General features: G+C 49.5%; 1 protein-coding gene across 4 annotated transcripts in view; it reads left to right on the forward strand.

The window, feature by feature from the left end:
- Sox13 (SRY-box transcription factor 13) overlaps positions 1–22,141 on the forward strand; it is a 47,449-nt gene that overhangs the window by 15,358 nt on the left and 9,950 nt on the right. For all 4 annotated transcript variants that reach the window (XM_021229124.2, XM_021229125.2, XM_005073363.4 and 1 more), the window contains one exon: positions 20,689–20,887. In XM_021229124.2, the coding sequence (XP_021084783.1) occupies positions 20,690–20,887 (198 nt within the window). In that variant the 5' untranslated portion in view covers position 20,689. Of the gene's footprint in view, positions 1–20,688; positions 20,888–22,141 lie in introns of those variants that run through there.

Raw genomic sequence — 22,141 nt, forward strand, 5'->3', positions numbered from 1 at the left:
AGGGTACATTGACTCCTGTGGTGCAGAGGGGAAAGCTGAGGCTTGGAGACCTCAGGAAGCTCGGCCAGACTAGCACGGGGTCCGGGAGGGCCTCACATCTGGGCTGGCTCTCTCTAGTACACTCTGAATTCTCACTCCATCTTTCTAGGCCTTCTGCAATTATTTTCCCCATCCCCGTAGGCAGATCTGTTAGGGCGGATAGTCTTGAGCCGGGAGGAGGAGGGTTAAATTCTTCCTAAGTGCAGATCTAGGCGCTTCCATTGACCCGGTTGTTGACCCCTTGTCCTCCCCTGGGTTAGGTCTGCAGACGGAGGGTGGGGGGGGAGGGAAGCCACAGGAGGAGTCTCAGTGATCCCATGGATCAGAGATGCCCCAGGCTGGCGTCCTTCTCTTTCATCAGAGATGAATGAAGATGCTGGTGGCTTTCCAGGGAGTCCCTGGGGTCCTTGGGGTCGGCCACCATCTGAGGGGCCTGCACTCTTAAGCTACAGAGTAAGGCTAGTCTGTGGACACAGTGAACTCTGTGTGCTTAGTCAAGAGAGAATGAGGATGCTTTCTGTCAGTAAAATGCTAGATTAAAAAATCAGAAAGTGGGACTGGAGAGATGGCTCAGCAGTTAAGAGCACTGACTGCTCTGTCAGAGGTCCTGAGTTCAATTCCCAGCAACTACATGGTGGCTCACAACCATCTATAATAGGATCCAATGGCCTCTTCTGTCATGTAGGCATGCATGCAAGTGCAGCACTCATACTAGAGTAAATAAATAAATAAATATAGAATACATAAATAAATGAATCTTTAAAAAATCAGAAAACAAAACATCAGATGACCCTTAGGGCTAGTGGGACTTTGTCACTTGTTGAGAAGGAAAAAGATGCCCAGGGGACCAACTGAAGCCAGTGTCCATGACCGCAAGTGGATTATTCCCTGAGGATTGGGACAATGGTCCTGGCCTCCCCAGTGGCTCCTCAGCACAGGGCAGCTGCTGTGGCATTCACTGTCCTGTCACCTCTGTAGATAGTGGGGCACCCGGAAGTAGCCCTATTTCACAGCCCAGAGTGTGTAGCAAGTCCACAGCAGAGCCGTTCTGGGAACCAGGGGTCAGTCACCCTAGAGAGACCTGTGAAGAAGGGATTTCCGGGAAAGTCAGTCTTGAGAGGAGACTAAGTATCTTCCTCTATCCCAGGCTTCCTGCCTCTCAGCTGAAGAATCTTAAGTGCACCTTGTGTCTTTCTTACAGACTGTGGAGCAAGACCTTGACGCAGAGCTGGGCTCATACTGTCTGGCTCTGGCCATTTCTAGACTCTTCAATTAGTGACTTTAATCATGGCCTGTGAGCAGCCATGCTGCCCTTCTGACGCCCCGTCTCAGGCTAGCCACCAGTCTGTGGGGTTGCCGCGCTCTTGTCTCAGCTTACATGTGCTTTAAAGGTGTGTGAAGCGCGGTTTACAAACAGTTTCTTACTGATTTGCGTGTGTCCGTGAGTGGGGGTACTAAGTATGGGACATGCTGGGCAAGTACTCCGCCACTGAACTACAGTGATGGACTTTGCCTCTTGATTAAGAAAACAAAAACACCTTTAATCCCAGCACTCGGGAGGCAGAGGCAGGCGGATCTCTGTGAGTTCGAGGCCAGCCTGGTCTACAGAGTGAGTTCCAGGACAGCCTCCAAAACAATACAGAGAAACCCTGTCTCGAAAAACCAAAAAAAAAAAAGAAAACAAAAAAAGCCGGGCGGTGGTGGCGCACGCCTTTAATCCCAGCACTCGGGAGGCAGAGGCAGGCGGATCGCTGTGAGTTCGAGACCAGCCTGGACTACCAAGCGAGTTCCTGGACAGCCTCCAAAGCCACAGAGAAACCCTGTCTCGAAAAAGAAAACAAAACAAAAAACAAACAAACAAACAAAAAGAGTGAGCCAGGGTGGTGGCACACACCTGTAATCCCAGCACTTGAGAAGTCGAGGCAGGAGGATTATCATGTCAGCCTGGGGGGAAACAGATTGAGGCCCTGTCTCAACAAAGCAAACACTGTGTTAAAATATACATAGCATCAAATTTATGGATGCACCGTTGTAAAATGAAATCTAAGGGCATTCTCTGCCTTTGCGCTGTTAACACGACAGTCACCAACTCCGCCATCCCTCCTCTGAGCAGCAGGTCGCTCTACCCTGAAACTGCACTTCTCAGTGCCTGGAACTCGATCGTTTTCATCTCTGCATTCCCGGTCCCTCACAAGTGAAAACATACAGCATTTGTCCTTTACATCTGGCTTTTTTCACTTAGCGTGTTTCATGGTTCATTCATGTTGTAACGTGCCAATTCCTTCCTGTTTAAAGGCAATGAACCCATTGTATTTGTAAACTGCATATTGTTGGTCTGCTTCCCGTCTTTTGGTTGTCATAGTGTCCTAGTGAGTCTAGAGGTAGAGCTTGCTTTTGTTTGATTCTTGGGGCTTGTATGTACCTGGAAGGAATTAGCCACCATGCTATTTTCCACAACAGCTTCGTTTTATGTTCCACGTCCTGGCTGATACTTCCATCTAAAAAAAAATGTTGGGTGGTGGTGCACGCCTTTAATCCCAACACTCTGGAGGCAGAGGCAGGTGGATCTCTGTGAGTTCAAGACCAGCCTGGTCTACAAAGTTGAGCTCCAGGACAGGCTCCAAAGCCACAGAGAAACCCTGTCTCGAAAACCATAAAACAAAACAAAACAAAACCATGTGAGGACTGAGGAGATGGTTGAGTGCTTGCTGCACTGGCATGAAGACTTGATTTCAAATTCCCAGTGACTTTATAAACAGTTATGGAGGCGCACGCCTTTAATCCCTATACTTGGAGGCAGAGGCAGGCGGATCTCTGTGAGTTTGAGACCAGCCTGGTTTGCGGATTGAGTTCCAGGACAGCCTCCAAAGCTACACAGAGAAACCCTGTCTCAAAAAACCAAAAAAAAAAAAAAAAAAAAAAAAAACCTATTTCAACACAAAACAAAACAAAAACCCAACATACAACAACAACAAAAACCAGCCATGGATTGCTGTACGTGCCTGCAACCCCTGCTCTGGGCGGGTGGACAGTGCAGAGACAGGAGTGTTGGTGCTTGCCGGCAGCCAGCCTAGCTCCAGAGTCAGTGAGAGACCCCCCTGTCTCACACAGCAAAAGGCAGAGATAGAGCGGGACGCGATGTCTTCCTCTGAAGTGAGCCCTGTGACACAGATACATACCTCTTTTTTCTAGGAAGCTCTCTGGCCTTGGGCTGATTCCTGGCCCTGGTCATGGCCTCCATCCTCCATATCAAGTCTCCTTGCCGTTTGTCATTAGGAGGAGTCAGGTGAGGCTTTCTCATCTGCCATAGCAGCAGAACAACTGAGTCAGCAAAACCGTGATGTTGGGGTTTGGGGGGGCATGACCTTGTGGGTTCTGTGAGGGGCTGTGAGGTAGAGGCATGCAGCAATTAAAAATGGCTGTCCAAGGAACTCTTAAGGCCTGGTGAATGCTGAGAAAACACTCTGTCACTGGACTGCATTTCCATCCCTCGGATTCCTGTGTGTACCCCGCCCCCGCCCCTGCCCCCACCCCCACTGGTTTCCTTGTATAACAACTCTGGCTGTCCTGAACCTTGATTTGTAGACCAGGCTAGCCTCGAACTCACAGAGATCCATATGTCTCTGCCTCTTGAGTGCTAGGATTAAAGGTGTGTGTCACTACCGCCCTTGGATTATTGAAATGGGGCCTTAAGGTATAGCTCAGGCTGGCCTTGAACTCACTGAGTAGCCTGGGCTGGCTTTGAGATTGTCCTGCCTCAGCTCACGGGTGCTGGAATTACAGGCACTGTCACCATGCCCAGCTCAAAGGATATTTAGTATTTAGTAGCACAGAGACTCCATTGGTAGCGGTTTCATGGGAGAAAGAAGAGAACTTTTCATTCCAGACTCTTGGAGAAAGCATCAGTAGACATATGCCAGGTGATCAATGAGCAGCCACCTCCAGACTGATGTGAACCAGACGACTTCAAAATTTCTGTCTTTGTGTTACTTTACATAAAGTTCTTGTAGATTTTCTACAGAGCACATATTCCTTTTATAGTAAAAAATTAAAAAAAAATGACCGCACCCATTCATGAGACGTAGGCTCTGTGCTGTAGGGAGTTTAGGAAGCTTTGGAGAGGGCAGTGACGGCCTGGGGACAGGTGGCGTGGAGGAGAGGTTAGAATGCAAGGCAGTGAGTGGTGTGTGGGAGGGAGATGAGCTCAGAGCAGCTGGGAAGACATTGTGAACACAGCTGGGCCTTTGAAACCCTGGTTCCTGCAAGAGCTGTGAGCGGGCCCCAGCGAGCTCCCCACCGTTGTGGTCTCTGGGAGCCAGTGACTGACCCTATGGCCTGGGTCTTTCCTGTCAGGCTTGCTGTGACCTTGAGCAGCGCTAGGCAAGCAGGGGTTAGTGGGCTGGTTCAGGTCCCGGGTGACAGCTCTAAGAAGGGTCTCATCAGCCAGTCTCTGAGTTCAGCTCAGGTGCCATTGGCTGCGACTTTTGCCTCCTCTGTCTTGTGTTCTCATCGGTAAGGGAGATAGATGATTACTAGCAACTGTTTCAGAGGGCTGCTTAGTGACATGGCAGAGCTGAAGGTGGTCCTCCATGTTGCTAGTCAGTTCCTGTTTCCTGTTTGAGAGGTAGATGGCAATGCTCGGCTGCCTGGGCTCACATCTCCTCAGAGAGAAATGGAGGTCAACAACGTGCCTACCTCAGACAGTTCCTCTGAAGAATAAATAAATTAGTAGGAGTAAGACAGTTTGAATAATGCTGGGCGTGAAGTAAACCTCAAGAAGAGTTAGCTATAGTTGGGGGTCCTTAGCCACACGCACCAGGGTGACTCAACCACTCACTGTAGCTGCCATTTGAAAACCTGTCTGATTGCCTAACAGTCATTTTTTAAAAAATGTTGTGGATGTCACCGCTACAAGTCTTTTCTTCTCGGTGCTGCCTCAAGATCCCTCCCTGGCTCACTGTCACACTCCTTTGCCAAGTCCTGGTTGCTGTCTCATTTTCCGAAGAGAGTTGGTGAGGAGGCAGAGGCTGGGGCAGGGCAGACCTCTGGGAGGGCTGGCCACTGTTTGTTGAATGATTTTAGATGGATTAGAGACTGTGAGGCAGCCTCCTCCTTGCTTCCCGGCCCCTTTGAAAAGGAGCCAAAGCCAATAGAAAACAGTGCGTATAAAATTAAAGGTCACAGCTGGGGAATGACACCCTCGCTTGAGCTCTGGCCTAAACACAGGCACACACACACATGCATGTATCCAAACGAACTTCACTTACATGTATACATACGTGTACACACACACACACACACACGGTGTGGCGTGCTCAGAGGGGCCCGGGTACTGTGAAATAAAAAAGAAATGTCAATCTTGTGGCTGGCCCTGGAGTAGATAATGGGAGAGGAGAAAATGGAAGACGCGCTTACTTCACTCTTGGTGGTGAATGAACATTACATGAGCAAAAGCTGGGTTGCTGGTGCCGGGATTGGTGACTGAGTGATGCTGTCCACCTATTTTGTCCTTGTGTCTGCTCAAGCTGGGGAACTAGATGCTTGAGTCCCTGGGGTAGCTTTCATACCTGGAAAGGTAAATTTCCCATGGCAGCATAGAGAGGTGGTCCCAGCTGACTGTTGCTATGACAACCTTCCTGTCCACAGTGCCAGTGGCTTTCCTGGTGACCAGCATCAACTTCTTCATCTTTTTGAGATGCCAACTGTCCTGATTGCTGATCCATTTCTTTGCTGTTGCAGGTAGCAGAGTGAGAGGAAGGAAGAAAAGAATCAGACCCCTTTCCTCAGCCTGCAGGGACCCTAGGATACTGTGTGGAGGTCAATCATGGAACAGGATGTGGGCTTATATGGTGTGGTGTGGTGTTTAAATGCCTTTAAGGAGTACCTTCAGAATATATCCTGCTTTGGAGCTACAGCTCTGGGCCAGCAGAAATGCACACTTCATCCAGTTCATTCATTCATTCATTCATTCACTCACTCATTCTACCAACTGTCCAATACCACCGTGCTAGGCACCACTCCGTCTTCTGCAGGCTGTGCTAAGTACATTATATCCAGTAACTTGATAACTCTCCAGCTTGCCTGTAAGAGGGTAGTGTGAGCTCTACCACAAGCAGAGACCCAGAAGCTTACAGAGAGACAGTATCAATGTTCTCCAAGCAAGTTGGGCAGTTCCCGGTCCTGCCCTCGAGACTCCTAATCAATCTCATCGCTGTGGTCACAGTCATCACAGACAACTGGGTAGGAACTGGCCTTTATCTATATTACCTCATTTACTACGCAAAACCACGCTGTGTGTGTGTGTGTGTGTGCCTCCATGTTTATATTGTTAGGAACTGGCCTTTATCTATATTACCTCATTTACTACACAAAACCACACTGTGTATGTGTGTGTGTCTGTGTGTGTGTGTGTGTGTGTGTGTCTCCATGTTTATATTGTCGCATTTACAGATTAAGGAATTAGCAGGCTTAGAGAGTTAATAAACTGGCTAATAAGAAAAGTGCTTAGGGGCTATGGAGATGGTTCAACCAGTTAAGAGCACTGGCTGTTCTTCCAGAGGACCTGGGTTCGGTTCCCAGCACCCACATGGCAGCTCATAGTTGACCGTAGCTCCAGTTCCAGCAGATCCAACACCCTCACACCAGTGCACATTAAAAAAAAACAATTAAGGGGCTGGAGAGGTGGCTCAGAGGGTAAGAGCACTGGCTGCTCTTCCAGAGGACCTGGGTTCAATTCCCAGCAACCACATGGTGGCTCACAACCATCCACAATGAGATCTGGTACCCTCTTCCCTCTTCTGGCGTGCAGGCAAATGTGCAAGTAGAACATTGTATACATAATAAAAACATAAAATTAAAAAAAACAATTAAAAAGAAAAGTGCTTAGCTGGGTGGTGATGGTGCACACCTTTAATCCTGGCACTCGGGAGGCAGAGACATGTGGATCTCTGTGAGTTCTAGTCCAGCCTGGTCTACCGAGTGAGTTCTAGCACAGCCAAGGTTACATAGAGAAAAACAAAACAACAGCAAAAATAAAAGTGCTTAGCTTTGGATACAGGAACCGGAAGACAGGAGTTAGATCTACTCTGAAAGCCTCCTCCCTGGGGACCAGCTATCTTGGTACCAAGAAGGCACCATGCAAGCTTCCAAAGGAGGGAAGCACCAACAGCTCTACCCAGCTATGATGCCTGTGAACCATAGCAACAACCAGCGCAGCACAGTGACTTAAGGGTGCAGTGGCAGCACATATACCTTGGCAGTAAGCGCTGGCTCTTTAATTGCACTTAAGGTGGTTCAACAAGAGAGAAATCTTTACAACGACTCAGGTCTAGTGGATCATGGATCTTGAAAGGGGACTCTCCAACCTCGGCTCTACTAAACCAGCACAATCCCTAGTTACATTCTAAGTATCCATCCTTACACCCACACGTAGGTGCAGTTCACACCCCTTATCAAGGAAACTTCTCTTTGCAACAGATGGAGGCCACTGAAGAAAACTGCAGCTGATCAAAATGCAGAGTTGTGCAGCCCAGACCCAGTGGATTCATCTACAGCACAACTCCTGCACCCAAGGGTCAGGGGTCACTGCAGGAATGAGGGTGCAAAGATTGAGTGGAATGGGAAGCCTACCGTGAGATTGTGTCTCCTAGGAACGTCACAGCGTGGCTTCCTAAATGGGAAGTGAGCACGGATAACCCCGGTAGACATGCTAATATGGGGGGGGGGGCAACGAAGATCTGGAGACCACAGAAGGACGCTGAGAGCAGGAGAAATGGTCCTCCCCAAGGAAGAGCGACCACTCGGTTATCCAGTCCCAGATGGTCAGCCCTGAAAATGGTGTACGTTCGGGTGACATTATACAGACTTAGCAGGGTGTAACTATTTAAAAGTGCGTTTGAAGCCAGTGGCAGTGGTGCCTGCCTTTAATCCCAGCACTCCGGAGGCAGAGACTGGGAGATTTTTGTGACTTTGAAGCCAGCCTGGTCTGTGTAGTGAGTTCTAGGAGGGGATGAGGAGGGGATGATGGGATGGAGGGGGCAGATGCATTTGAAGTAAGAGCGGTTGTCACAGAGTGTGTTCAGAGAACTTCTACCACTCGTCTTTTCTCCACAGCACCCATCCTATTAGTGATAGGTAAGATAAAGCTAAAAGAACAGAGTAAACAGCACAATCAAGAATGGAGAAAAAAGTAAGGAAGGGATGGCTCAGTGGTTAAGATCGCTGGTTGCTCTTCCAGAAGACCCAGATTCATTCCCAGCTCTGCTGTAACTCTAGCCCCCGGGGATCCAGCACCCTCTTCTGGCCTCTTTGAATATCAGGCACACATGTACATAGACATACATGCAGGCAAAACACCCATGTATACAAAATAAAAGTTAAAAAGGGGGGTACTGGGGTTTCAGTCCTCTTTGCTTGTCTGCAAAGTCACTATTTCACCTAATACCATCTAATATTTTGAAAGAACCAGAGCTTAAGCTGCAGAGCCTAGACTTATAACTAAGCAAAAGCCACATGCTGCCCTGTCCAGACACAGTAGAAAGTCTGTGTAAGTAAAGGTGAAATTCCTCTTGCATGATGGGTAAACATAGCTTATTGTAAACTGTCTTAATCATCTTTTCCCTCTGTGGCCATCCTTTGGTCCCCACATTCCCCTTGTTCTTGGAATTGGCGTGGCACCACCCTGGTTAATGGAATGGCGTTTCACACTGGTGGGCACCAGAGGGAAATGATGTTCTGAGGAGTCTGAAGAGATCCCAGGGAGGGAAGGCGCGGTTGTTGACGCTCCATGCAGAGAGTGACAGGCCCTCTGCTTACTTGGGCTTCCTTCACAAGTCAATGTCCTCACTGTGGACATCTGAGGACCTACACTGTGTAGTACTTGTCAGAGAGATGCTAGTGTTGGGCATATCAAAAGGTCATTGGTTCCGGGGCACACACGTAACATTAGCTGCTAAGGAGGCAGGAGGATTGAGGCCAGCCTGAGGTCCTAGCTCAGAAATATCAAGGGCTAGGGGGTGCTTTGACTGGAAGTGGATATAGAGAGGGACAACTAAAATTAAGGGCCATTTGAGGGGCAGTGTGGAAGCCTACTGCCGTAGAAGCTTCTTACAATATCTGCATATGTGAAAAAAATCTAAGTGAGATAATGGAAAGCCCTAACTAGATAGCTCTTGTCACCAAATGAAATCTCCAGGGTCAGGAATTGGTTACATGTAATTGAGTTGTTGACCAAAGAGACTCCGTGAAACCCCCAGACAACCAAAGTGATGGTACGGCCCCGTTGCTGAAGACAACATCTGCAACTCTCTGAACACAGAAGTCGGGCTGGTGCCTACCGAGAGCCTCCATCCTGTGTCTAGCGTTCGCGATACTGAAAGGTACTCTGTACACTACCAAGAGGAGAAAGGTAAACACCAACTCCGCTACAGACATTTAATCTAAAATAGTTACCTGACAAAAGTCCTGGGAGTAGCCAACCACTATCTGATTGAAACCCGTGTCTCCCGCTGCTTGGGTCTCTAAGACCCAGACAGGCCGTGGACCTAAGGGAAGCCAAATACTGCTGTTCTAAAGGAAGGCTGCAATAAAATGACTCCTAATGACATTCTGCTATACTCAGATCAACGTTTCATTCAGCCATCATCAGAGAACCTCCTGCAGTAGATGGAAACAAACACAGACACCCGCAAATGGACAGTGTGCAGAGAGTGAGAGAACTTGGAACACCCAGTCCTAAATAGGATATCTCCAGCAAATCCCTCTCCTCAGAGCTCAGAGAACCCTGTGGCAGAGGAGAGATATTGTAAGAGCCAGTGGGGGTGGAAGATAGCAAAGAAACAAGGCCTTCTAGACACAACAGGACTGATAAATTCATGGAGAGTGAAAGGGATTCCTGCACAGTGGGGATTTCTTCCCAGACCCTAGAGGGCACAAACCACACCCAAGCACCTGCTTCTCACAGAGACCCTTTATTAAGTGGGGAAGAAAAGTTAAAGTGGCTGCTTTCTTTTTCTTTTTTTGTTTTGTTTTGTTTTGTTTTGTTTTGTTTTGAGACAGGGCTTCTCTGTGTAGCTTTGGAGCCTGGAACTAGCTCTTGTAGACCAAACTTGGTCTTGAACTCACAGAGATCCGCCTGCCTCTGCCTCTTGAGTGCTGGGATTAAAGGTGTGCGCCTGGCCTGGCTGCTTTCTGACTCAGGCAGAAAATAGCAGCAAATGACCTTGCAGGTGTCATGTTTAAGAGGAGGAAAAGGGGAGGTCTGTGTTAGAATGGGCTATGATGAGGTGATAAAGAAAACGGGGTGCGAGGGGAAAGGGGGGAGGGGTATTTGTCCCAGAGGGACAAATGCCTGCCTCTGGATAGAGAGGAGACAGGCCTAGCACATAGGCAAATGGCAGCTTATAAAGGCAAAGATGAGGTGTTTAATTTTAATTGGGCATGGTAATTAGTGAGCCAAAAGGGGCTTCTGATAGCTGGACCTTGGTAGTCAGCCTCTAGCTAAGGAAGTGGCTGAATTAGGGAACAGACCTCGGTGGCTGGCTTTAGGAATGTAATCTAAGGGTTTTTAGCAAGACAGAGGGAATGGGGAGAAGGGTGAGGCCTGCCACAGCCATGCTCAGGTGGGCTAGTGTTCCTTCAGAGACTGGCACACCACAGGTCTAAGCCATATGGGGTCCTAGTGCTGAAAGGGGGTGTAGACACAGGCTCCCACCCCTAACCCAGGACCTACCTCCACTTGATAACTGCTTGAAAAGGAAAAAATTGTTTTCTCCAACCGAGTCTCACTGGGTGTACAAACCACACTTAAGGTAGGCCCTGTGTCCAGCAGTATATGACCAACACAGAATGAATTTAATGCTTTTTATTGTTTTTTGCCTTACAGGTTTTGCTTACATATTATGGTTTCCAATTTTGTGTTTTTGTGAGATTTCTGTATGTGCAGATTTGTTTTTTCTCTGTGTCTTCATATATTTCTTGTGCTTTTTCTTTGGCTCTTTGTGTTTCTGTTTGTTTTGTTCCATTCTGGTTTTTATTTTATTATTTTTTTAGACGCCTGTTTTTTAATGAGATATAGACAGATAGATATGTAGATAGGGTGTGGGCTTGAGGAGACAGAGGAGGATCTAGGAAGAGTTTGGGGAGGGGAAATTGATCAGACTATATTGCGTGGAAAAAAATCTATCTCCAGTTTAAAAAAGAAAAAAAAAGACAAAAAAAGCACAAATCTAAACTCAAAAAAAAAAAAAAAAGGTAAGAGTCTGGGGTGCCACAGCTCAGTGAGTGAGCTCATAGTGACAGACTAGTGTGCACGAAAACCTGGGTTCCACCCTGAGCATTGTGGGGGATGGGGAATGCAGACAGTCCTCTTGAGACTATGAGGCAGAGCCAAAGGTGGAAACCTGTGTGTCTGACCATCTAAGGATGGTGGGCAGGGCCAGGGAGCAAAGTCATTGCTTACTTTTTGGTTTTTCAAGACAGGGTTTCTCTGTGTGTAGCCCTGGCTGTCCTGGAACTGGCTCTGTAGACCAGGCTGGCCTCGAACTCACAGAGATCCACTTCCCTTGCCTCCTGAGTGCTGGGATTAAAGGCCACCACGCCGGACTCATTATTTACTTTTTAAAAGTCCACCCCTCTCAGTCTCAGGCTTCTGTAGGATGCGTGTGTCTGGTCCCGTTTATCATCTCATTTCTTGCAGTACTAGGGCTGGAATGCAGAGCCTCACACCTGGAGGTCGGGGCTCTATTGATGAGCTCCAGAGGTTGGGGATGGAAGTGAGAGTCAAACTATCCTTGCTGCTTGGGGCCTGCCAGCCTCAACCAGATCACTAGCACATAGAGAGACATTATCACTTTGCAGAGTGCAAGGGTCTTAGGAGTCGTACCTGCTGAAGACTAAATATGCATCTCACAACTGCAGGGAAGGCGTTGGAAGGCCATCTTGCTTCTCTAACCCCTTTGTCCCCAACCATCTATGTGGCCAGAGTCTTGACATGTACATCACCCTGACTCCACAAAGTGTTAGACTCTTTGTATACAGGAAGAAGCAGAGGGGTTTCTGTTTGAAAAGGAATCTCATGTAGCCCAGGCTAGCCTGGGACTTCGGATCCTTCAGTTCCTCTTCCAAAGTGTTGGGATTACAGGCCTGTGTCACCATGCCTAACTGAACAAGTTCGCAAAGCTGCCGTGGTTTCTTTTGACCACGTTTTCCTTAGCCAGAGCTCAGTCAAGAACTGACCTTGTGAACGGTCAGTTTGTCTTTGCTGGGCTAAACCATAGAGGTAGTGGGAGAATGGCTGGCATCGACCAGTGAGTGCAAGATGTGCATGATGTCGCTATCCCATCTCTGTCAGATGGCTGCCCCAGCCCTCAGCTTCTGGAGTGTTCTCTTGAGGAAGAGACAGTGGGCCACCAGAAGTGCTTGGAGCTGAGTAAATGTATACGTGGGCTCTTACATTTTGCTTCTCCTTCCTTCCGTTAATAGTCAGGCATGTCCCTTAATGGGGTTTTGACACTGAAGCAGCAGTCCCTGTTTCAGTGGCCTAGGATTCTCCTGCTCGTGGGAGACAGGGATGGCCCAGTCACATTCTTGGCACTATTGGGATGGAGCACGCCTGGAGACCTTTTGGGGGATAGCTCACAGTGTGTACCCCAGCAGCCCCTCCGAGTTGTCCCCTCTCTCTTGAGCTGCCCTCTGTATTGAGAATGCTCAGGTGCCACCCTCTGAGGCTGGAAGGAACTCAGCTACCGTTCCTTCTAGACCACTGCTTTCCCCTCTACCCTTCGGGACTCATGTATTCAGTGCCAGGGAAGAAAGCTCGGTGCTCCGTGGGTTCTGGGCTGCAGGCACTTACAGGTGAGGGCCACCACCTCTCCCAGGCTGGGGGCAGGAGCTGGCATCTTAGTGAGCTCAGGTGGATAGATAGCGCTTTGGCCTGCCAGTGATGTCTGCCGGTCCAGGGGCTGGAGTGGGAGCTGTTCTTATCCAGCTGAGACTTAGACCAGCCACAGCCTGATCCCATCCGCCACAGGCTGAAAGGGGACTCTCAGGAAAGCTCCGTCCTCAGCCTGCCGCGGCCAGCCCAGCTCCCAGCTCTGAGTAAACACAGAGATAGGATCGGGTGGAGCCAGGAAGGGTGGCAGGGTGCGGCCTGTGGGAAGAATGACAGGATGTGGCACTGGGCACCATTCTGGGCACCCACGCCTTGGGACTATTGTTCAGGGTAGCCTGAGGCTCTCAACTCTCTGGGGTTTCAGAGGAAGTGACATTCCCTCTGGGACTAGGGCCTGCCCCACCCATGCTGCGTGGATCTCTTTCCCTGGCGATGCCCTTGGCACCAGCCACTCGGACAAGTTGAGGGAAGGGGCAGCGGTAGAAGTTTCCTGTGCCCAGTGGCCCCCCTCGGAGGGTCTTCCTGTGGCCCAGGTCTGAGTCACAGTCATGCTGTGATAACTGGACTCTATCTCTCTACATCTAGACACGGGGGAGGGGGGCAGGAGCTGTGGTTATGGGAGGAGGAAGAGCTCAGAGGGAAGACTTTCCTGGACTCCCATTCAGCTGGGTCTGTCTTGAGTGATTGGGAGAGGAAGTGGCTGATGGTTTGTTTGGGGTAGAAAGGGCTTGGCAGAGGATGGGAGTAGGGATGGGGAAGCCTGCTTGTGGGGAGAACAGGAGCCATGCGCACATCGAGTACAGGCAGCACTCTGTGCCCCAGTCCTCCCCGGAGAGGAGGGGTGTAATGATAAACACCCCTCGGTGGGCCCTGCCAAGGTATGCCACTAAGCAAACAGGCCGCGTGCAAAGGAGTTAGTGCAAGAGGGTTAGTGAGGGAGGGGGAAGTGAGAGAGCGAAGGGCCGAGTGGGAGTGGGGGGAGACAGGCAGGCAGACAGACAGACGGAGAGAACAGGGAAGAGACAGGAGGGAGAGGTGAGACAGCCAGCTGTGCCTGGTGGGCTCTTTTAAGGGGTGCACGTGTTGCATAGCTGAGGTGGCGAGGCATCTGGCGACAGGTGATGATGTAACCTGGGTGGCAGAGGCAGGCTGCTGCTGCAGCAGGAACTCACCAGGGGTACTGTTCCGTCTCCTTGCTGGCGGGAGGTCCCTGACTGTAGTACTGAAGCATACAAACTCCGCATCTCTAGACCTGGGTGTCCCATTTATTTATTTATTTAAAAAAGTGTGGTGCTGGACGGGGCGGGGGTGTAACACTGAGCTGGCACTGGTGGGCTGCCTTGGGTGTAAAGCTAGGACTTGGGGTTGCAGAATAGGTGGAACTGGGGATCCCATAGTTATCTCCTGTGCACTCTGGGCTTTGGGCTTCAGGGCATCTAGAGAAAGGAAAACTCCTGAGATACTTATCGTGTGCTAGAAGGAGCAAAGGAAGTTGGCTGAGTCTTTAGTCCCTGGAGAGGGGGCTTAAGAAGGGAGGCTCCGCTGGAACCTTTAAATCCAAAGGGAAAGGTTTCTTACCGGTCGGGGTAGGAGGAAGAAATGGGCTTGCTGTGTTGCTGGGTGTCATTCACACCGGGGAAGGGCAGGGAGCAGCATCCGGTTTCCTCCATGCTCCAGGCACCATGCTAGGCTCTGGGGCTACAGTGATGGGTGTAACGGGTATATTTTCACCGTGTCGTGCTTGGGTTCCCAAGCTACTGGGTGAGTCAGAATCATCAGGCATTCAAGGGCCAAGTTTAAGGTGCCCTGTGAATGTAAAACAGGCACATTCATAGGTTGCCTCTTCATCTTGGGTTCTGTTATTTTACTGAGAAGGAAACAGGCTCAGTTAAGCAATTATTTGCTCAAGGTGGCAGGCACAGCAGTGGCTATTTGGAGTTTAGGCGCAGTTATACCCAGGTCTGCGAGACTTGGAGACTTTTCTGTCACCCGTTTGACTCAGTGTCCCGGGCTATCCACATACATGTCCAGGATGCTCGTCCTGCTGTACTTAGCCCCCATAAACTCCTGTGAGGTGTGGGTAACTGCCCAGTGTGTAGGAGAGGAGATAAGCAGAGAGGCTGCTTGCCAGTGCTCACACAGGTTAGCTGGGGCCAGGCAAGAATTAGACTCTAAAGCCCTGAGACCCTTCCCTTTTCACCATGGCAGGTAGGGGACCTTGCTTCCTTCAAGGTGATGATGACAGGGCAGGGATGGGTAGGCAGCAAGGTGGTCCAGGGCTCTGTTTCCCAGAGGTACAGCCCAGAGATACCTGCCAAGGCCTGGTCTCTTCATAAGCTCTGAGCAGACCAACCATGATAAGCCAGGTGCCTGTCTGTGAGCATGGGTGGACCCTGATATGGACAACAGGGTCTGATAGGGTTACCAGGCTGAGGCGACCAGGTTGAAAACTCCAAACCAGCCTGATGTCACTGAGATCCATTTCCTTAGCTTACCAGTGCCGGGAGCCCCAAGATGCCACTTCTTATGGGCTGGAGGTGCTGGGTGGGTGTGGGAGCGGTGGAAAGGAGCGTTGAGGCGCACTGGAACACACAGGCACTCACTCGCATTGTGTTGAGTCTCCTAGTAAATACAAGTAAAAAAATTTTTTTAAAAATGCTGGATGTGCTACTGAGTGGTAGAGTGCACACTAGCCTGTGTGAGCCTGCACTGCAACCCCAAACAAGCAAACCAAATTATAAAGAGAATCAGGTAAGGAGACTGGAGAGATGACTGAGCACTGGCTGCTCTTCCAGAGGACCCAAGTTCAATTCTCAGCACCCTCATGACAGCTCACAGCTGTCTGTAACTCCAGTCCTAGGGGATCTGACACCCTCACACAGGCATACATGTAGGCAAAACACCAATGCATATAAAATAAAAAATGAAGAAAAGCAAAAGAATCATGTGTCTCTTGGGCACTGAGACAGGTGGATCTTGGTTCAGTCTGGCCAACAGTTAGTCCCTGTCTCAGGGGGATAAAAAGGTGGGATGGTCCTAAGAATGTTTTGTCTAGAGTTGGAAGAATGGCTCAAAGATTAAGAGCTGGTACCACTCTTGGTAAGAACTTACTTGTTCCAGCTCCAAGGGGGATCTGATGCCTCTGGCCTTGGGCAAGAGCATTCATGAGGGCATACACTAGGACACACACATAATTAAAGTAGAGCTTTAAGGGATGTATGAGAGAGGGAGAAAAGAATGTTTTTTCCTAATCCATCAGGTTGGGACCACAGCTGGTTATGAATGAGTTAGTGCACCTGTGTGCTAAGTTTTGGGACCCTTGGTGTGTTTGTTTGATATAGCACATTCCCACCCAGACTGGCTGCATTACAAGGGCTCAGTAGCCAGATGTAGCCGGTGGGGCTGGTCTTGGGCAGTCAGGACAGGCCATCGACTCTTCCATCTCCCCCTCAGGGGGGTGGATGGATGGTCACCCTGTCCAGTGGGGCAGCATTTGGCCTCAGGCACTCATCTGACCGTGCGCTCTGGCTGCGGTGACCGGACTGCTCCGTCTGAGGTAGGAGTTGGAAGCCCGAGGCTGGGGCCTAATGGAGAAGAAACCCCTTGGGACCCAAGTCTGGCCTGAGGAGGCGACCCGGTGGCAGCAGTGGGTGTGGGATGAGGTGGCGGAGAGCCGAGGGATCAGAAGCCCACAGGCCTTCATTGTGCGCCTGTCACACTTCCTCTGGCTTTATTGCTTTTGTCCAACACCCTATTGTCTGGTTTCCTTTTGTCCCTGCTCTCAGCACCGCTGCCTTTTATTTCCCAGCCAGCCTGGTTGTTTTCATTTCTTTTGTCTGAAGTTCCTGAGAGGAAGGTTTTATTTTCAGCGGTTTGATTAATTCACAGCTTGAGCCCGGGTTTGTTTGTTATGTAATTGCTGCCCTCAGCTCCAGGATAATGCCCCCGCCCCCACTCCTGCCCCCTGCGGGGCCCTGCTCCCCGCCCCTCCCCAGCCGGATGGGTTGAGCTGCCTGCTTTCTGCAGGTTCTCCAGGCAGCCCCTCAGACCCCTGGGCCGAGCTGGGCCGGGGTCTGTTTTCTCTTCGTCCAGGTGAGATGGGACCCAACTAGGGTCAGCTAGCCTTGTCTTGCCCTGTCCTATCCAGGGTTCCTGAGGCACGTAGCACTCAGAAAGTGGGTGGGGGAGTCTGCTGCCATCTGATATGTTGGATATAATCAAGTCAAATACATGTATATATCTTAATCGATTATAATATTGCTGTAGCTGTTCACAAAACACCTGTGTATTCTGTTGTATACAAAGCTGTAACATTGTATGGCTCAGTACACAGTACCAGAGTAGTTGGTGTAATCTATAGGCTATAGTATACCCTGTGCAGAACTGATAAGGTATACAAATGCACTAGTTTCCTTATTTTCAGCCTCACTTAACAGGGTTTCAGGTGCCCACCGTGATCTGAAAGTATTAGATGGAAAACCTTAGAAGTAAATAATTCATAACGTTTTTGTTTTGCTTTAGACTTATTTATTGTGTGTGTGAGGAAGAAATGGCGTGAATTGAATGGAAGTCAGATGACAATTCTGGAGTGGTTCTTGCCTTCTATGTTTATGTGGGTCCCAGGGATGGAACTCAGATATCCAGGCTTGCATTGTTGGGTAGCGAGCGCCTTTACCTTGCTGGGGCATCTTGCTGGCCTTGTTTTGGGTTTTAGACGCAGGGCCTATTGGGCCTGGGCTGTCCCTTAACTTGCTGTGTAGCCAAGGATGACCTGGAATTTGTGACCTTACTGCCTCACCTCCAGAGTTCTGGGGTCTCAGGCGTGTACCACCACGCCTAGTGAAATATGGTGTTGGGGATGGAATCCAAAGCTTCCTGCATGCTAGGCAAACACTCTACCGCTGAGTTACGTTCCGTCCCTGTGTGGTTTTTTTTTTTAATAGCATATCATTCTCAGTCGCATTAATGGAATCTTGAAGTTTCTGGGTTGTGACCGTCCTTTGTCCAGTGTGTCCACACAATATGTGGGTCGCTTGGTGGCATCTCCTTCAATCAGCCGTTGTGACTGGTGCTAGGGCGGTATTTGTATTCAGGCTACTCCTACACAGTGGCCCCGACCTGCTGGAGTCAAAGTGCTTGATTGGGAAGGTGAAAGTTGAAGCTGGAGAGAAGGCTCATCAGTTAGAGCACTTGACCCTCTTCCAGAAGACCCAAGTTCAGTTCTCAGCACCCACATGGTTACTTAGAACAACCTTCAGCGCCACTAAAGGAGATCTGATGCCTTCTCTGGCCTCCGTGGGCCCCTGCACATGCGCGTGCACAAACATTCACTCAGGCACATGCACGTGCGCACACAAAACAATAAAATATAAAGTGAAAGTTGTCAATAGAGGGGAAAAATAGTCTGCTAAAGTTGACTGTGGAATTATGAAGAAAGGAAAAGGACTGTGTATCATTTTTGTTGCAACTCAAACTGCAAATGCAACAGCTTTGGTCTGGGACCATGGCTTGCTTATGTCGGGGAGTGCTGTGGCTGCAGGAACCCATGGGGGGGTCTGCCCTGTAAGATGGCACTAGTCTATCGAACTGCCTCTTTTGTTGAAGGGTCTGTTGCTGCATCTGATAATTGCTCTTTAATTCCTGAGTCTAAGTCTGTATTTTTTTTTAGCGTTGCAGCTTCTGGGAAGGCAAGTGTCTTTTTACTGTGTCACCCTGTGCAGGAGGGCACAGGAATACCAGTCAACTGTAGTAAACTCACTTTCCCAATGACACTACATTCTTAATCCGTTTGTGAAGACAGGGGGCTCCTGTCCTAACCACCTCTAGTGAGGCCCTACCTCCCAGCACTTCTGCAGGAGGCCAGACCCTTCTGTGCCACTGGAGCCCGGTGCGGATCTCTGAGTGCTTACCCGGGGACTGGAGAAGGTGGACACTGCTTCTTTGACCTTGCCTAATGCGACCCTGGACACTGCTCTCCAGGGTCCTGCAGATGCTCACCCTCTGACACTAGGTAGTGTGGTAGGAGAGAAGGCAGCGTCACAAGAGAGTCTACCAAGCATATTGCAGGTGGCACAGGCCTGTGATCTCAGCACTTGAGTTCAGAGCTATCCTTAGCTACATAGCAAATTCAGTACTAGCCTGGGCTATCTGGAATCCTGTCTTGAAAAAAAAAACTGAGAATAACAAGGGTTCGGGGACTGGCAAGATGACTTAGTGGTTAAGAGCACTTGCTGTTCTTGCAGAAGACCTGGATTCAGTTCCCAGCACCCACATGGTGCCTCACAACCATCTGTAACTCCAGTTTCAGGAGATCCAACACCCTCTTCTGGTCTCTGAAGGAATCCAGGCATAAATGTGGTACACATATATACACAGGCAAAATACCCATATACATAAAATTATTATTTAAAAATCATTTGTGGGGGAAAATACAGCCAAGGGGCAGGAGAGATGACTTAGCAGTAAGAGTGCTTACTGCTCTGCAGGGACGGAGTTTGGTTCCCAGCACCCATATCTGGTGGCTCACTACCACCAGTAACTCCTCTGGCTTCAGGAAATCATGTGACCTCTCCTGGCACTCATATGCACATATCCACTCACATATACCTAAGAATAAATCTTTGTTTTGTTTTTTAATCCTCACAAAATCCCCAAACCTGGCAGTACAGGTCTCAGTGCCAGCAGGGGCAGAATCTACCAGGGACTCTAACTAGAGCAGAACATATTTCTTGAATGCCATCCGTCTATATTTTACAACCTGCATTAGATATGTGTAAATATAAGAAACATTTCACTTTGACTTGTCCCTGTAATGAGAAGAGTAAGGGGTTGGCTGTAGCTTGGTGGTACAGCAGAAGCTTAGCTTGTGTGGGGTCCTGGATTTGATCCTTGGGTCCTCTATAAAGAATAGATATCTTGTCCTGGGGAGTTGGTTCTTGCTTCCTTTTGGTCAAGTTGGGAACCAAGGCAAACTAGCCTTGTGTGAGGGCTCCTGCCAATTCTAGCCATTGGACTGGAAATTCAAATCTAGGCTCTTTTTGTGGGTGTGAGGGGGAGAACGGGGTCTCACTATGTAGCTCTGGCTGTCTTAGAACTTGCTCTGTAGACCAGGCTGGCCTCAAACTCAAAGAGATCTGCCTGCCCTACCTTCTGAGTCCTGGGATTATAGGTGTAATCCACTATTCATGGCCTTCAAATTCAGGCTCTTAGAATTCTGACCCTTGCTTTTAAGTCTTATTAACTAGTTCCAGTACATATGTTTACTCACATACAGTTCTCAGCTATCTTGGGCTCTCTGACTTCCTTGGGTGAGCCCATCAGCTCACTAGACCCAGCATGGCAAGAAACAGGTTGTGTTCACTTCGCATGTGCAAGGCCCTGGCACTGCAAAAGAAAAAAGGAGGGCCGGGAGGCAGAGGCAGGCGGATCTCTGTGAGTTCGAGGCCAGCCTGGTCTACAGAGCGAGTTCCAGGACAGCCTCCAAAGCTACAGAGAAACCCTGTCTCGAGAAAACAAACAAACAAACAAAAAAAAAAAAAAAAAAAAGGAGGGAGGAGGGAGTGATGGATTTTAAAAATCAAACAGTAAGAAAGCAGGCTCCAAAGCAGGCTTCTGTTTTACACATATGCGTCTCTGAGGGGTGCCAGGAGGTGCTTGGGTTGGGGACACGAGGGATGGAGGCACCTTCTGGGGGGCAGGGTGAGTTTACAACTGGGCCGTGGGCCTCATTCACTCTGTGCCCTCTGTCCCTTCTCCTGCAGGATGTCCATGCGGAGCCCTGTCTCTGTGCAGCTGGCCCCTGACAGTGCTAGCACCATGGTGAACTGCACCATCAAATCTGAAGAGAAGAAGGAGCCTCACCACGAGGCCCCCCAGGACACGGCCACCGCAGTGGAGACGCAGCCTGAAGACCCAGCCCTGGCACTGCAGGATGCTGCCAGCTCACACGCTCCAGCGCAGGTGTCTAGCTCTTTCTAGGGACCCTCGGGCATTGTCCCCACCCTGCCTTTGCGGCTTTTCCACCAGGCCCGCACACTTTTGTCTAGCTTGTGTGCAGAAATGGTCTCTGCAAGGGGCAAGGGCAAGCTGGGGCCCAGGTGAGCCCTAGGTGAGCAGAGGGGAGGAGCCACCATGATCAGGACTAGAAGCTGGGTCACCTGTCAGAGCAAGGCAGGCGCTGTCTCCTTCCATCCCCACCTGAGTGGCTGTTTCAGCCTATAATTTTCTTAAGACAAGGGGGGAGCTGGGGTTGGAGAGATGACTCGGTGGGTAAAGTGCTTGCTGTCCAATCGAGAGGATGGAAGTTTGGATTCCCAGAACCCTTGTAAAAACCAAGCAAGTGTGGCAACTGGCTGAGACTGGGAGTCTCGCTGGGTTCAGTGAGAGACCTGCCACAGTAAATAAAGTGGCAGGTGCTTGTCAAAGTTGGGCCTACACACACCATGCACGTGCGCACACACACACGTGCCCACACTCACATGTGGACCACGCATCCACAGAGGAACGAGAACTGAAATATATATGATAGAGATTCTGCAGGTCTTAAACTTCTGTTTCCATAGGGGACATTTAATTGGTGACTCTAAGGAGGAACTCAATTCGGAAGAGTGGGGGTGGCCAGGGATTACATCTTGGAGAAGTGGTCCTTAGCCAGCAGGAGGCCTGGGTTAGATGAGACAAGGGATGCTGTTGCTGCCGCTGCTTCCTCCTCCTCCTCCTCTTGTCTTTTGGGACAGGGTCTCTATCCCATCAGGCTGGCTATGAACTCACAGAAATCTGTGTGTCTCTACCTCTTGAGTTCCGTGTACCACCGTGCCAGGTTGAACACTTCTTTTTGAAAGAAGTGTTTCTTTTCATTTATTCAATCATTGATCCGTTCATTTACTTACATTTTTCAGGTTTATTTATGTGTATGAGGATTTTTTTTGTCTGAATGTGTGTATTATGTGAGTGGCTGCTGCCACAGGGGTCAGAGGAGGGTGTTACATCCCTTGGAACTGGAGTGGTTGTGATCACCATGTTCGTGCTAGGAACTGAACCTGGGTTTTCTGCAAGAGCAACAAATGCTCCTAATTGCTGAGCTATCTCTTCAGCCCCTATTTTTGTTTAAAAGTGTGTGTGTGTCTGTTTCTGTTTGTTCAGGGGTATGTGCAGTTGCCCTCAGAGGCCAGAAGAGGGTATTGGATGTAATTGGAAGTTTCTTTGAGCTGCCAA

The sequence above is a fragment of the Mesocricetus auratus genome, unplaced genomic scaffold (assembly GCF_017639785.1).
Source record: "Mesocricetus auratus isolate SY011 unplaced genomic scaffold, BCM_Maur_2.0 Super-Scaffold_100676, whole genome shotgun sequence".
NCBI classification, from domain to species: domain Eukaryota; kingdom Metazoa; phylum Chordata; class Mammalia; order Rodentia; family Cricetidae; genus Mesocricetus; species Mesocricetus auratus.